Below are 15717 nucleotides of genomic sequence, written 5' to 3' on the forward strand. Positions count from 1 at the left end.
TAAAGGTGTAAGCCAAGAAAATACAGACCATATATATAAACAAGGAACTAGATCAATCTGCATTATTGTGCAGTTTGAATATTATGAGTTAAAAGAACACACACGTAAATCACAAATTCCATGCAACAATATGGTACAAACACATACACATATCCTAAAATTAAACTTTTACAACTCCCTACGATTCACAAATCATTCATTCTCCATCTCTCAACCATTTTTCATGACATCATATCCTATGGATCGAATTCCCTTCATTGGTATTCCTTTGATTTGATCAATATAATTCTTCATCATCAGCTAATCTTTGCTCCGACATGGGGAGGACTCTGACCGACTCCACGCCAGATTCGGAGCTCGGGATCAAAGTCCAACCCCGCCAGACCGACTTTCATCCCAGGTTCCACCCCAAAAACCGCCCTCCACCACCTCTACCTCAGCGGCCTTACCCACCGCTCTTTAAGCACTGGATCCCATGGCTGGTGCCCTCAATTGTTGTTGTCAACATTGTGTTGTTTGTGATCGCAATGTACATAAATGATTGCCCTGCTAACTCCGATAAGTGCATCGGTGCCGCCAACCTTGGCCGGTTCGCTTTCCAAAGCACCCAAGAAAACCCTTTGCTTGGCCCCTCTGCTGCTACGTACGCCAGCTTTATTTTCTTAGGTTACTTGCGCATACGTTTCGATTTTGCAATTAATTATTCATGGGCATTGTTCGGAAACGATTAATTTGTTTTAGACAAACAATATTTTAGTACTGTTTTTCAAAATTTTAAAATATTCTTTTGATGATCGCTTGTTATTTTCTGGCGAAGGTATTCTTATAATTAATAATATATGAGTGCGTGTGTCAACTTATGTTTTCATTTTTATTTCATAGGATCTCACAATCTCGATCTCATTTCTACTCAAAATATGTGTAATGTTTTTAAAAAATATAAGTAATTTCACCCCTCAAATATTTAAGTTGTTTTCCTTTTCTAAATTAATTAATGGTTCAGCAAGTAAACAAACTCTCGTAACCTATTTGGTTTTTATGGGGAATTCTCGATTTTTGTGGTTAAAAATTTTGTTTCAGGCTTCAAAAAATGGGAGCAATGGATGTCAAGAAAGTGGTTGAAGAACACCAAGTGTGGAGGCTAGCATCATGCACGTGGTTGCATGCTGGGTTATTTCACGTTCTTGCAAATATGTTGAGTTTGTTATTTGTTGGCATTCGGCTTGAGCAAGAATTTGGGTTTGGTAACTAATTCTTCTTGCATCATATATTTTCACAACTCACTATATATTATTGTTGGGGTGTGTGTGTGTATAATGTGAAGATGATATTATATTGTTGCATGGTCCATGCAGGGCGAATCGGAGTGTTGTACGTGATATCAGGAATCGGGGGGAGTCTGTTGTCGTCTTTGTTTGTTAGGACAACAATCTCAGTTGGTGCATCTGGAGCATTGTTTGGATTGCTTGGTGCTATGCTTTCTGAACTCCTTATCAATTGGACTATTTACGAGAACAAGGTTATAGGGGTCTCAATTAGCAATTGAGGTATTATATAAAAGATGCAAGCATAACATACTCCATCCTCTGAAAAACTTGTAATATCTTTGCAGTTGGAAGCACTATTGACTCTTCTGCTCATCACTCTCATCAACCTGGCGGTCGGAATCCTCCCTCATGTAGACAACTTCGCTCACTTCGGAGGATTCGTTAGTGGCTTTTTGCTTGGATTTGTGCTTTTGATTCGGCCTCAGTTTGGTTGGGTCAGCCAAAAGAATGTTTTCTCTAACTATTTTGCATCTAAACCCAAATCCAAGTACAAGATTTATCAGTACATCCTCTTGGTTCTTTCATTGTTGCTACTTATATCTGGGTAAGCATTTATATCGCGATCTCCTAAATACCCGAATATGAAAACGATCGATTTATTCATAAATTTAGAACACGGTGATAGTAGTAAAAATAGTTGAATTTTAATTATAGGCTATTCTCACCTTATATTGTATATTTTAATTTTCTTGTGCAGGTTTAGTATTGGATTAGTACTGCTCCTTGGAGGGGTTGATGGAAATGTGTATTGTTCTTGGTGTCATTTCTTGAGCTGCGTCCCCACACCATTTTGGAATTGCGAAGCGCGATGTTCGGTTAGTGGTTTGATAAATAATTACTCAGATTGTTTTCAGTTTGATTTCAGCTACATTGCATCTGAACCGTTTTAGATTGATCATTAAACTAAATCCCATGTTGAAAAATATTATTTCCCGACTAACTCATTTCACTAATATGCATGCAGTCAAGCCAAGAGGCCAATCAATTGTACTTAACGTGCATGCAGAACCACAGGAGCAAGTTCTACATGCTTGGTAATGGCAACACCACCGCACAAATTCAGCAGCTCTGTGTGGACCTCTGCCGATGACTTTGTAGTTTATTTACACATTATCATTTTCTCATTAAACCATGTATAAATACTCGGTTCGATTGGCCCGTTCGTCGTTAAACATTACATTTAAAATTGTGTTTAATCAATCATTCTTATGAAATGTATACATATATATGCTATATATATGTGTGTGAGATGATATCACAATATTTTTCTTAGCCTGTAATTTTATTATTTTTTTGACTTTATAGAGGTTAGTTAAAGTGGTTATGGGTAGTTGTTCTGCAATCAAATTAAAGTAGTGGCGTGTACAAAAAAGGTGTCTGATTCAAATCTTTGATTTTGAATAAAGTTACTGTTAAAAATTATATATATATATATATAAAGTAAATGAATTTATGGGTTGCTTAAAGTGGAAGACCAATTCTGGCAACAAGGAAAATTTTAATAAAAGAGAGTGCATGCTCCAAACAAAAAAGTCCCATTTTTCCACACCCTAGAAATGACATAATTATTAGCTATGTACTCAATTTCAAGCCCCAAAATTATTATCTTTGTTAGTCCAATAAATCTATTTCCGTCATTGACATTTAATTCTACTTTGTTTTTAGTATTATTCGATTCACACTTTAATATACTTAATAAATATAATAAAATACTTTATATTAGCCCTACATTTCGAGTGTTTCCATTAATATGTAAAAGACTGACGTGATCTAATAATATTAAAATAATTACTCATGTGGTACGTAGACTAAATCGGGTGATATGTACTTGTATGAAACAATATTTTATGTCATCGCTTGGATTGTATATGGAATGATAAGGAATACATAATATAAGGATGAGAAATCAATATATTTTGATAAGATAATGATACATGATACTAATCATTAGTAAAACTTGAATGAAACATTGAACAAAGTAAGAATGTGTGATATTTATCATCCGCACCAGACGGTGACATATGTGAAAAATAATTTATGATCAGATCTCCAATTAAGACAATTATTGGGGGAAATACTGTCCTGAATAAGAGAAAGAAATTGGGAAAAGAAATAAAAAAAAATTAATTAGATATAAAAGAGTAAAAAAATAAAAACTTTATCTTTTTTTTTAATTATTATTATTAATAAGACAGCACGTTAATTTTTGGGTGAAGACCCCTCCCTTTACATTGAATATATCGGTCAAACTTACTTTAACTTAGTAGGCCCATGTCATTGTCTATTTATTCCAAAACAGATACTTTGCTAATTTCTTCAGACATTTGCAACTAATCTGGGGAACAAATTTTAAATGATTCCACCATACTCTGGAATTTTGGGTTGCAAATTTATTTATTACTTAAAATTTTTTGAAAACTGGTCAGGATTAATTTTACCTTTTGTTTCCCAGTATTTGTTATGTTAAGTGAGACTCAAATCCACGATCTAAGAATCAATTACGAGTAAATTATACAGATTTCCCCAACATATTTTTTAAAAAAAAATTAATTATATATTTTGAGATGAGTTCTTATAATTAGAAGTTTGTTGTGCTGATACTCCAGAAAATTAGGGCAAAGCACATGCTATACAATGCATTGATGCACCAGAACAACACAGTACTGTCCTTGGTGGGGCGTCTGTGTATATTCTTTTACAAATTAATACATATGCCCGGACTAAATCTAGGAGAAATAAAATTTAATTTCTATAAATGAATTAAACTCATAAATTTTGTGTGTTGGTTATGGTTATTAAATGGAAAAATTACAGTGTTGTCCGATAATTTCGATTCTTTTGCGATGTGCGTAAGTGATTTTTTTCCTCGTGAATGCTACTTACCTTCAGAATTATCATGGTGCGCGGGTAATATTTGTGATCATGTCAGTACTCTAATAAACAAAAAAAAAACTAAAATTACAACAACAAAAAGAAGAAACAAAGATCAGACTAAAATTGAAATTTTGATTTTGTGGTTTAACACAAATTATGGAGAAGATGATATTGAACTCTTGATGAATAGGAGACGAGACTTGCTTGAACCCATGCATTCAAGATATGATTGTTAATTGATCAGCTGACANATTTTGAGAACAACAACAATCTTGTTAGAGCACAGTTGAATAAAAATAAATAAATTAATCGATTATGTTTGAGCTCGAGAAAATGGAGCCAAGTTTGAGTAGAAAGTGGCTCGAGTTCTTCATTCCCGGCCACTACGCTTTTCTTTAGGGATATGATTATATTGGTATAAATTTTGCTAGTAGTTGTAACTATTTGAAATACTATTTTGTATTATACAGAAATTCATGTGAGTCGGTTTCACATATCAATTTTTTGAAACAGATATTCTATTTGTGTCATTTATGATAAAAAATATTATTTTTTATTATAAAAATAGATAGATTTGACTCATCTCACAAATAAAAATTCATGAAAAATAATATCTATCTATTAAAGTTAAAGGTCTTATTAGTCATGTTTAATAGTTGAATGCATATGTGAACAAATCAAGCGTTATTCTTTCTTTCGCAATGTGAAACTAACGCAATTCCCTAAGAAAAGTTGGCGTATCATTCAAAGCAGGTCTGAATTGAGGACCCACGTGCTCTTTAGTCTTCGGTTGCATGGTAAATAAATATAAGGTAGATATATAAATAAATATAATTATATTTCATAATAAAAACATATGTCCGTAATTTAACTTAAAAGTCCATATCCCGTACTTGTACCCTCCGCGCCACACAAAAAATATAGTTGAAAAATTAAAAGAACAATTAAATAGAACAATGAAAAAAAAGAGAATGAGAAACCACAAAGAATAGTAATAAAAAAAAAAAAAAACCTATATATAGGTTCTTATATCATGCAAAATAATCAAAACGTGACGTTTCTAACAGCTAAAAATACGTATATATAGGTTCTTGTTATTGTGTGAGAAGTGTCATGGTTAGAAGAATAATTAAAACGTGACGTTCGAAAAATTAATTATTAGGATGTGATAAGTGTTATATAGTTATAAGAATAATTAAAATGTGACGTTTGAACAGTTATAAAGCAGAATAAAATTGAATAAAAGAGTGTGAACGTTCATTATGTTATAATTTGGCGACGCCATGTTATGTTAATTTTAGTTCCGGCAATTAAGCAAGTGATTGTGGCGAATAAGGATAAAGTGAAAAGTAGTTGGAAATTGTAGAAAACAACTAATACATTAAATCTTGTGTACCGAAAGTTATTGCCTGAATTTATATATAAGGTATTTAAAGTCAATAAAGAGGATAATGTATTCCTACCAGAAATTTTGGATTTTTTTTTTTGGGTTAATTAAAAAAATTAATGGTAATTTGTATACTTGAACGAAAGTGCGTGTGGGATGTCGAAATCTTTTCTCGTGATTGACTTTATAATTTTATTAAATTGTTTTAGAAAATTTTAAAATATAGCTTTTTGAAAATTCCGATTTAGAGAAGCCACGAGCTCGGAAAGAAAAGAGAATGTTAGCTATCTATCTATAATTCTATATGCATTGATTAATACAAAAGTAAATCTAGTAATAATTTATGGAAACCTATTAAATTGGTAATTTAGTTGACATTAATTTCTCATGATATTTATATTTCAAATTCAAGATTCTATATATTAATTCAGGACTTGGCTCGTGCTTGAATTATTTCAGGGGGTTTTCTTAATTCTTATCTTCTACTATGTTTGTCGTGCTCTAATTAATATTGGTGAATTCTAGCTGATTAATATTACTCGATATTTTGTAGGAAAAAAATGTAATTTTAGACCAGTAAATTGGTTCATTTTGGGTTTTTTGTCTTCTTACTTGACAATGTTTGTTTCTCATATAAAAACTTTGGATTTTTTTTTTGTTTTGAATTTTTTTCTCTCGAAACTACTAAATCTATCAAATATTGCTTATTTGACATTATTATTGTTCTACATGATTCATATAACGAGAATAAAACATATATTATACACATTAAAATTTACTTGAGCCAAAATCATAGGAAACATCGAGCTATTTTCCATACATTTTGGAAATATTTGGCGTACTTTTCACCTATGTTTTTGTTTAGATTCATTTTAATGTAATGTATGTTTATTCTTGATATATGAGATACATAGGAGAACATCAAACAATATTTGATGGGTTAGGGACTTTTGATATAAAAAAATATCAAAACAAAAAAATCAAATTTGAAAGGAATATTTTATTCTTACATATTCCTTAATAAATTACTTTCATGTTGATAATATTGATATATTTAAAAATGAAATTTTGTCTTTCTAAACTAAGTAGATTTTTCTTGATTATTTGTTCTTATTCGATAATATTGTGATAATGTTATTGATGATGATAAGTTCTCTAGATATTTTATTATTATTCAAAAGAATTTTTTTTCTTGATGAAATTTGTTGTTTTCTAATCGTGTAGGACTCTACACAATGAATCAAATCTTGAGAAAATGTTACATAAATAAGAGACAATGACAGAGCAGTTGACAGAGATAGAGTTGTGCGTAACTTTCTTTGTTGATTGTCTAGGCGAGAAGAGAAACTGAGAAGTGGAGATTTTGCGTGATTAGCTCACGCTGGTTTTGATGTGTTGCCATAATTAAGGTGTTGAACACACTCGCCGACAACACTCATGCAAAGTGTTGGTCGCAGAGCTATCTATGGCTCCGGGTTTTTGGCAATACAATCAGTGCATATGTGTTTTTGTAATTGTTTATTTGGGACGCACTTTACTTCCTTGATCCATCAAGGAAGATTGTTTTTCATAGTTTCACTAGTATTAGTTTTGTAAACTATTTACACTTTTTTAATGAATATTTTGTCATGAGGCATCGCACAAGTTTTATACTTGTGCATGATTTATTTTGTCGTGTTTTAGTCTTAAAACTTTATTTTTTTGGTTAACTAATTTATTTCGCTGCATATTGTGGATAGATATTACAACACCTAGAATTTAATACACACAATCTAATTAATTTCTTTACTTTTATGTTAAATAAATCAACTTTCAAAATTTTTGGATGAAAATTAAATATTGACAAATTACAAAACTAAAACCCAAAGCATATCAATTTATAAGATTAAAATTATAATTTCCTCTATTTTATAGTGCCCGCCCGAACATCACACGATACTGCTACTTGCTAGAAAAATCTCTGAATTTATATAATACTTCAGTTTCAAAGTGATTTATTTATTTTTTTCTAGTGACAATTAGAAATATACAAATTGTCTAGACATTGAAGTGGCGTGATATTTCATTTGAAAACCATGCTGAAATTATATGTCCCCTATGCAACAAACTTTGAGTTGAAGCAAAGTTAAATTTAATCTCAACATAAAAGTTTACTTGTACGACCAATGAGCGTTAATTAAGTTACAGTCAAATCCATGCATATCACGAAATTTAATTCTTCAATGATTATTTGAAATTAGAATTTGTATTAAATAGTCAAAGTCAAATTTATGTATATCAATAGAAAAAAAAAAGGGAAATGGAGAGAGGTGAAAGGGAATGGAACGACTAAAATTCTACTATATATTTTACATTTATTATGTGAGCATCCATGATACGATACTAATTTATTAGATACATAATTTTTATCGATGATGTGACACTCAGCTATTTGATGTATAATTTTTTTATGTTCCATCGTATCCAATAGGTGAGTGTCACATGATCGATGTTCACATAACTGTCCATAATGAATATATATCATATTAAAATTATATTATATATACGGCATTTCTTATTTCCACTTCTAGCATTAATATAATTTACAATAATATTCCATCTAAATAGATTCCATATATACTGCTCCATGGCTACATCAAGATTTTGAATTTATTCAAGGTTAGGTAAAAAAAAAAAATCCGTGATTTAAGTATATTAAAAAACCATATAAATAATATTACTTTAGAGGATAGATGTCAACTGTTTCTCTGTTATTTTTTTGTACCATATTCTTTTGATGTTTCCTATTATTATAATTTGATTAAGATATAATTGACTTGTAATTGGACAAATTTCGGGGTTGACCATGATAAACGATTCAATTAAAAAAATTATATGTAATATTTAGGAATTGAAAAAATTATAAAGTATTCATATGCTAGCGACCTAATGTGCATTAACAAAAAAATGAAAATAAAAATGAAAATTGGTATTTAAAAGAAAAAACCTAAGTTTAAAATAGTGAAGACAATAAGTTAAAAGGCAAATGAAATTTCAAGCTACTTAATGCAAGTTGAATTTAAAAATAATATAATAATGTAAAGATAAATAATCTAATATAATAATAAAAAAATAAAAAATTATAGTTAATATTATATTTGTTTTGGTTGATAAATAATAATTTGTTTGGATTGACCGATTAAATTTGATATAAGATGATAAATTATAATTGTTTCCTTTAATAAATAATAAAATTTATTGGGAGATAATATTATTATTTAAATTTAATGATTTGATTGATGTAAGATAAATAACTAATGATTATTTGATTGGTATAAGATAAATAACTACTGTATGGATAACTAATATTACCAAATAAACATGAGATTAAATAAGATAAATTATGAGTGGATTAATAATGTACACCTTCAACCTATACATTGGACTATTATTCAAATAATTCATCACTATTGTCTCACAAATAAAAAAAACCTCATTGAGGTCCAGCGTGAAGGAATGCTAGACGTTTGGTATGTTCTCCTACAACTAGGAGAAATGGATGAATATATTTAATAATAGACATTAGATTTACTAAAAGAAAATCAATAAAAATACATATATATTGATAAATTTTTATTTTTAGAAGTGTAATTGAGGTATGAGTAAAATTTATGGTACGTTCAATTATGACAGTTTAATATAGGGGAAGTTGGTGAAAAATCCTCAATCAAAACATTTATTTGAGTTCACTCCCTACCCACAAAATTGTGGTACTATGTCATACAAATTGTGGTACACTTCATGTGGAAATGTGGTACTAAAAAAGTACCAAAAGATTGAACACAAAAAAAAACCACGGGTGGAGACTGAAGACCCATTTATCGTTTAATATATGATGATTTTCTAAGAAAACCCAAAAAAGATAAATTGATTTTACATGCACAAAAATGGGACGCACATGGGGGAGTTGAAAATTAGAAGATTCATTTAATGATGTGACAAGACAACTCCAAGACATTCTTTACTTTTTCTACGTAGTAAACTGTGATTCCCTTCGGGTAAAACAACTTCTTGCCACGATTTTAACAAAATTAGTTAGTTGAGCAGATCAACCGTGAGAACGTCTGGTGGTTCTATATATATATATGAGATAAATCGATTAAATCCATATTTATCGAAAGAAAATACACAATTATTTTTTGAATTGGGTCGCTCTAGAGATCCGTGAATCCCAAGACGGGAATAGAAAAAACGGCTTATTTTCTTTCATTCAAACAATGGAGATATTGCTAGAAATGAGTGAACAGTAAAAACACAAAGACGCAGGAATATGGATATCAAATAGAAATAGGGTACTGCTCGAGTTGAGAAGCTCGAGAAATGCGTGCATCTGTGGAGCCCACCATAAAATATATATTTATGCTAAAAGATTATGGAGTGAGTCTCGTGTGAGACCGTCTCAGGATCTTAATCTGTGAGATGGGTAAACTTTACCCATATTCACAATAAAAAGTAATACTCTTAGCATAAAAAGTAATATTTTTCATGGATGACCCAAATAAGAGATCCGTCTCACAAATACTACCCGTGAGACCGTCTCATACAAGTTTTTTTTCAAAATTATGTTTAATAGTCAATAGATATAAATACTATCATTGAAATTCACAATTTTTTCAAAACAAAAATTATGGATTGAATATATGTTCCACAATATTAGATCATTATTACTCTAGACGTAACATAAAATCATACTAGTATGTCTCTTACGAGATATTTTTATTCGTGAGATTGATCAACTATGATATTTATATCACAAAATTGACTCATAAGATTATATCACGGTAATTTTTGCGAAATCAGATGCTATGGGTGGTGTTAAACGCGTTGGATACAGGAACGGGGGAGTTTAGATTTGTTGATGTGTGATTTTATCAAAGTGGGGTTATGTATGTTTACATCCTTCTAAATAGTTATAAATTTAAGAATCATCGCCACATGTTGCGCCTAAACTTCCGTTGGACGTAAAGACTACCAATATCCATTCCCATTTCTCCTTCCATACCTAATCATTAATTTGTACGGTCATGTACATGCTAATCCAGCCTATAAACTTTACTTATTTGTTTATTTTTTTAATATATAATAATAATAATTTTTAAAAATAAATTATGATTTTTACAAACACATATTTGAGATTTTTCTCAAATTTGAGATTTTGGTTATTGTAATCAGATTATTCGATGTTTAAAACTAATGAAAAAGAAATGAGCTGCCAAGAAAATAAATTTTATTGGAATTTATGAATTAAGAAATGACAAAAACTTGTGTGAGACGGTCTCACGGGTCGTATTTCGTGAGACGGATCTCTTATTTGGGTCATCCATGAAAAGTTATTACTTTTTATGCTAAGAGTATTACTTTTTATTGTAAATATCGGTGTGGTTGATCCGTCTCACAGATAAAGATTCGTGAAACCGTCTCACAGATAAAGATTCGTGAGACCGTCTCACAAAGGACGGCTCTTCATGAATAGTATAAATTCGAATTCAACGTGCATGTAATCATTTCGGTTAGCTGAGACGGAAATTAACTGCAATTAAGTTGAGACATTCTAAGCCATAATTAACAAAGGTTAAAACGTCTTTGGTCAACTAATTATTGTATAATATAGAATAGTTTAATTTCACAACTGGAACCATTGGAAACTGAAATACCATTGGATATGATTTCCACGTTTCAAATTTTGATTGTGAATATAATTTCATATTCGATTATATTATTTTAAATGTTTTTAATGATTTATGTGTAATTAAACATTGCGGTAATATTATTAATTTAAATTGTGTTGTATTACTTGAATAAACATTTTATTTGACAAATTTTGGCTGTAGAATTTACATTTATTTACTGGAAGGCCAAAAGATATGTGGCTGTACAAAAGAGGACAGAAAATGATGGTTAAATTACAGTAACTGCCACTGGCACACACTATTGGTAAATAAATACTTCCCCTTCTCCTCTGGCTCCCTGCCATTCATCTCTCATCACCATTTTCTTTTCTACAACTGTATCTCTCTTCCTTTTCAACTACCGAAACCGCGTTTCTCTGCCATCGACTGAGAGAGGAGATGGCATTGGTCGTCGTGTTCATGGCCTGCATTGCTTCTCTGATTTCAGTAATTCCATCGGAAGCCAGGATCCCCGGCGTTTATGGCGGCGGAGGATGGCAAGGAGCTCACGCCACGTTCTACGGTGGCAGTGATGCCTCCGGGACTATGGGTACGTGACGGCATTGACGTCAAGACACTTGAAACGAGCATTTTTTCCTCACCATTTTTCGTTTTACGGCTTATATATATATATTTATGTTGTACGTTCTGACTGCTTTTGGTGGCAGGTGGGGCTTGTGGATACGGGAATTTATACAGTCAGGGTTACGGTGTGAACACGGCGGCGCTGAGCACGGCGCTGTTCAACAACGGGTTCAGCTGCGGGGCTTGTTTCGAGATCAAGTGCGCCAATGAGAAGCAGTGGTGTCACGCTGGAAGCCCGTCCATTTTCGTGACGGCGACAAATTTCTGCCCTCCCAACTATGCTCTGCCCAACGACAATGGCGGGTGGTGCAACCCCCCGAGGACCCATTTCGACCTCGCCATGCCAATGTTCTTGAAGATCGCGGAATATCGCGCCGGAATTGTGCCTGTAAATTATCGCAGGTAAATTTATTTTTATTTTACAATCACGTTATGATATAAAAGTAAATAATATTAATTTAGGTTAAAGGGTAATTTGTTACCTTAAAAACCTAGTAAATGCAGGTGTCACATAATAATGATTTCGAGATAAATGTACAGTCGACTCCTTAAAATTGTTAAATGGTAGTATTTCGTTGTTGGGTGCAGGGTGCCGTGTAGGAAGCCAGGAGGCATCAGATTCACCATCAACGGTCACCGTTACTTCAACCTGATCCTGATCACCAACGTGGCGGGCGCAGGGGACATCGTGAGGGTGAGCGTGAAAGGGACGAGGAGCGGATGGATGAGCATGAGCCGCAACTGGGGCCAAAACTGGCAATCCAACTCTATTCTGGTTGGTCAGTCACTCTCCTTCAGGGTCACAAGCAGTGACCGCCGCACTTCCACATCGTGGAACATCGTCCCCGCCCATTGGCAGTTCGGTCAAACCTTCGTGGGGAAGAATTTCAGAGTCTGAATCCCGCCTTGATTGGCGGCAATTACCTTTTTTGTTTTTTGCTTTTCTCTTTTAATTGTGGTATTGGGATTGCGATATAGTGGAGAAAGACTTTTGGACTTTAACCTCTACTCTAGTCTTTATTATTATTATATATTTACGAAAGAATGCTGAAGCGGCTGCAGAAATGTTGTGGCCCGCGACTACTCTTTTTTAATGCAATATATATATATATATATATTTGTATTTATTTCTTTTGTTGATTATTTGTTTGTTTTCCTCAATTGGATTTTGTATTATAAAATATAAACGATGCCACTTTATGTTTGTGTGACTCTGTTTTAAATTCCACTTGCTTTTTTATGATACTTCTTGTTTCCATGCATGCTGTTCTTGTTCAACGAAAGTAAAGATCTATTGTCGAGATATGTTTGGTGTATGCTTACTCGTGCACATTTTTGACATCTCTCGGTTTATCTTTTAGTTTTGAATAAAAGATCTCTCCAACTTCTTATATAAGAGAGTTTATCCATGGTAAACCTTTTAAGAAAAAAGTAAAGATTTATAAAATAGTCTTTTTCTTTTTTATAAAGTAAAGATTTATAAAATCTTTTTAACAGTGAATGTCAAAGACCAAATTGGCTTATCTTCATCGAATGGTCACCGAGTCACAAGACAAAACAACATAAAGTTTTCTCGAGGAAACAACCAAAATGACATCCCTAGAAAAATTAACGGAAAGATTGCGAGAATTGGGAAGGAATTTGTATGGGATACTCATCAACATTGGATTCCGATTAGTCGAAAATGTGAGAAGTATAGTTGAATTTTGTTTTCCTCTCGGAGGTATGTATGTTCCTAAGATGGATAAATGCAATTATTTTGGTCTTGTTTTTGGAGAAAGAGAAAATCATGGCGAATGGACTCCCTATGTTTTTTGTTTTTAAATAAAAAAACAAATAAATCTGTGTTGGATAAAAAAAAAATTTCATGATACAAAAGTTTGTTAATATAAGAGACTCAAAGTTTGATAGTAAGTATATAATATTAAACAACATGAAAAATTATAATTGGATGAGGAGAGTGTTATTTACACTCCAAAAAGTGTTAACAACACCCCCACATTACCTAATTAATTTATAATTAGATAAAATTGTCCTTATAAATTTTTCCCTTATATAAAAAAATTTGGATTTACCTTAAAAAAAACTCAGATACAATATTTAATGTGTCAATAAGTAAAATTTTAATATTTTAAACAGTTTTTCACAATATTATTATATATAAAAAAACATAAAAAAACAAAAATATTTTATTTTGATCTTCAAGTTTTAATATTATTTATATTCTATTCTATTATGATCAATCGTTTATCACTAGGCCAAAAACTATGTTTATTAGCAATACGCAACTTTATTTCTATATATTTGTGGTATCACAAATTGCACATACTTGGGTGTTAATAGGTCGGAATGTTAGGCACATGAATCCGGAGAGGAATGTGTCTATCTGTTCGTGTTATCTCATATCTCTTAGAGACCAATCTTATCATTTCTGTCCCGCCGACCATGTCCCTAGCAGAGACAATATTACCTGTTTAAAATCTGACTTCACTCTTTTCATGGTTCGTTCACATAGACAAATAACGTTCATGCAAAACAATGAAATAAATTGATCGGAAATTTGAAAAACAATTTTATTAATGGATTTATACATAAATATGCAAAAATAAATAAAAACAAATAATAAGATAATTTAAATAGAATTTTCTCACAAAAATGAACATATTGGATAATATATTATATGCAAAAAAATAAAAACGAAAGAAAAAAAGTGAGTGACTCATCTTTGCAATAATCCCACAACTTTTAACTTAATAATCAATTATTATTATGATAATCAAATACCTAAGTTTGGTAGAGTTTTTTTGCTTAGATAATTAAAAAATATATATAAATTGGGCTGAACTACATCTAAAGCCCAAACGTGAATCTCTCTAATCTCGTGTGAATTTTTTTGATAAATCAATGGTATTATTTGAAACTGGCCCATCTAAGCCATGCTACGGACACTTTTCACGACTATCCTAGTAGAAAATACATTCTAAGTTTTATTAAATAAAAAAATTACATTTTAATAAGCTAAAAAAGTGAAAATTTATCGATCGTTGTGATCTAAAATTTGGATAACATAAGCTAGAGTCAGGATAAAAATTTAAGTACAAGTGATATTTTCTTTAATCAATCATATTGATTCGATTTTCTCTTATTTTGCCCAGTTTTTGTAGGTAGCACGATTGATAAATAAAACTGAAAGCAAAATAAAAGACACATGAATTTTAACGTGGTTTATTCCAATCAAACTACATCAACGAGACCACACCCAAGTATCAAGCAAATCACTAAATATAAACAGCTACAACTATATAAGAACTTATTCAAATAAAAGACTTCATCTTTTCTATTGACGTCTCTACTACGAACACATTCGATAGACTTCATTTGACGGTCACTACTCGTCTTCAATATATGTCAACTCGAACTCTTTTTGAAATTGAAATTACGAATTGTTATCTCCCTACAACATCACATTCCTCTCTCGAGTAATAAATCACAAATATCTGAGTATCTGTGTATCACCAATAAGTTGAAATCTCTAATCAGAATGACAAAGGTGGAATTGGTTGAATATTGTCTCATAACTTATCGCGACACAGAATGCAACACAGAATGAACGACAAAGTTTTTCTCCTCCAGAAATTTGTGCACTCCAACTCTTAAATATTTGACACTAAAACTCATTGGCCTCCCTCGATAACACGTGGCCAATATCCTCGGCAATCTTCAAAATTAATAAACATTCTTTTATATAAAAGACCACATTATATATATGATACGCATTATCTTTTCAAATCTTACATTATATCCTTTTAAGATAATGTTATCAAATATATTCATC

The 15717-nt window shown here is 31.5% G+C and overlaps 2 protein-coding genes across 3 annotated transcripts; both read left to right on the top strand.

The window, feature by feature from the left end:
• Window positions 1–215: 215 nt before the first annotated feature.
• Window positions 216–2576, top strand: LOC140957594 (RHOMBOID-like protein 1). Of its 2 annotated transcripts, none has more exons than XM_073414918.1 (6): window positions 216–643; window positions 1081–1244; window positions 1356–1519; window positions 1613–1872; window positions 2026–2143; window positions 2293–2575. In XM_073414918.1, exons 1-6 carry the CDS (start codon window positions 318–320, stop codon window positions 2416–2418), a joined length of 1158 nt encoding a protein of 385 aa, XP_073271019.1. In that variant the 5' UTR covers window positions 216–317; the 3' UTR covers window positions 2419–2575. The 2 variants fall into 2 exon arrangements, with proteins under 2 accessions (XP_073271019.1, XP_073271020.1); XM_073414919.1 differs by having other exon boundaries at window positions 430–666; window positions 2293–2576.
• A 9008-nt stretch (window positions 2577–11584) lies between these two features.
• Window positions 11585–13090, top strand: LOC140957595 (expansin-A4-like). Its single transcript, XM_073414920.1, has 3 exons — window positions 11585–11847; window positions 11966–12284; window positions 12471–13090. The coding sequence occupies exons 1-3, from the start codon at window positions 11697–11699 to the stop codon at window positions 12778–12780; spliced, it is 780 nt and encodes a 259-aa protein (XP_073271021.1). The 5' UTR covers window positions 11585–11696; the 3' UTR covers window positions 12781–13090.
• Window positions 13091–15717: the final 2627 nt, after the last annotated feature.

The sequence above is a fragment of the Primulina huaijiensis genome, chromosome 14, assembly GCF_012295235.1.
Source record: "Primulina huaijiensis isolate GDHJ02 chromosome 14, ASM1229523v2, whole genome shotgun sequence".
NCBI lineage: Eukaryota > Viridiplantae > Streptophyta > Magnoliopsida > Lamiales > Gesneriaceae > Primulina > Primulina huaijiensis.

What these genes read in the sequence shown, in the direction of transcription:
- LOC140957594 (XM_073414918.1), top strand. Translation starts at nt 318, where the DNA reads ATGGGGAGGACTCTGACCGACTCCACGCCAGATTCGGAGCTCGGGATC. An exon ending in CTTGGCCCCTCTGCTGCTAC is followed by an intron (nt 644 to 1,080) that starts GTACGCCAGCTT and finishes ATTTTGTTTCAG; the next exon opens with GCTTCAAAAAATGGGAGCAA. An exon ending in TGAGCAAGAATTTGGGTTTG is followed by an intron (nt 1,245 to 1,355) that starts GTAACTAATTCT and finishes TGGTCCATGCAG; the next exon opens with GGCGAATCGGAGTGTTGTAC.
- LOC140957595 (XM_073414920.1), top strand. Translation starts at nt 11,697, where the DNA reads ATGGCATTGGTCGTCGTGTTCATGGCCTGCATTGCTTCTCTGATTTCA. An exon ending in TGATGCCTCCGGGACTATGG is followed by an intron (nt 11,848 to 11,965) that starts GTACGTGACGGC and finishes TTTTGGTGGCAG; the next exon opens with GTGGGGCTTGTGGATACGGG. An exon ending in GTGCCTGTAAATTATCGCAG is followed by an intron (nt 12,285 to 12,470) that starts GTAAATTTATTT and finishes TGTTGGGTGCAG; the next exon opens with GGTGCCGTGTAGGAAGCCAG.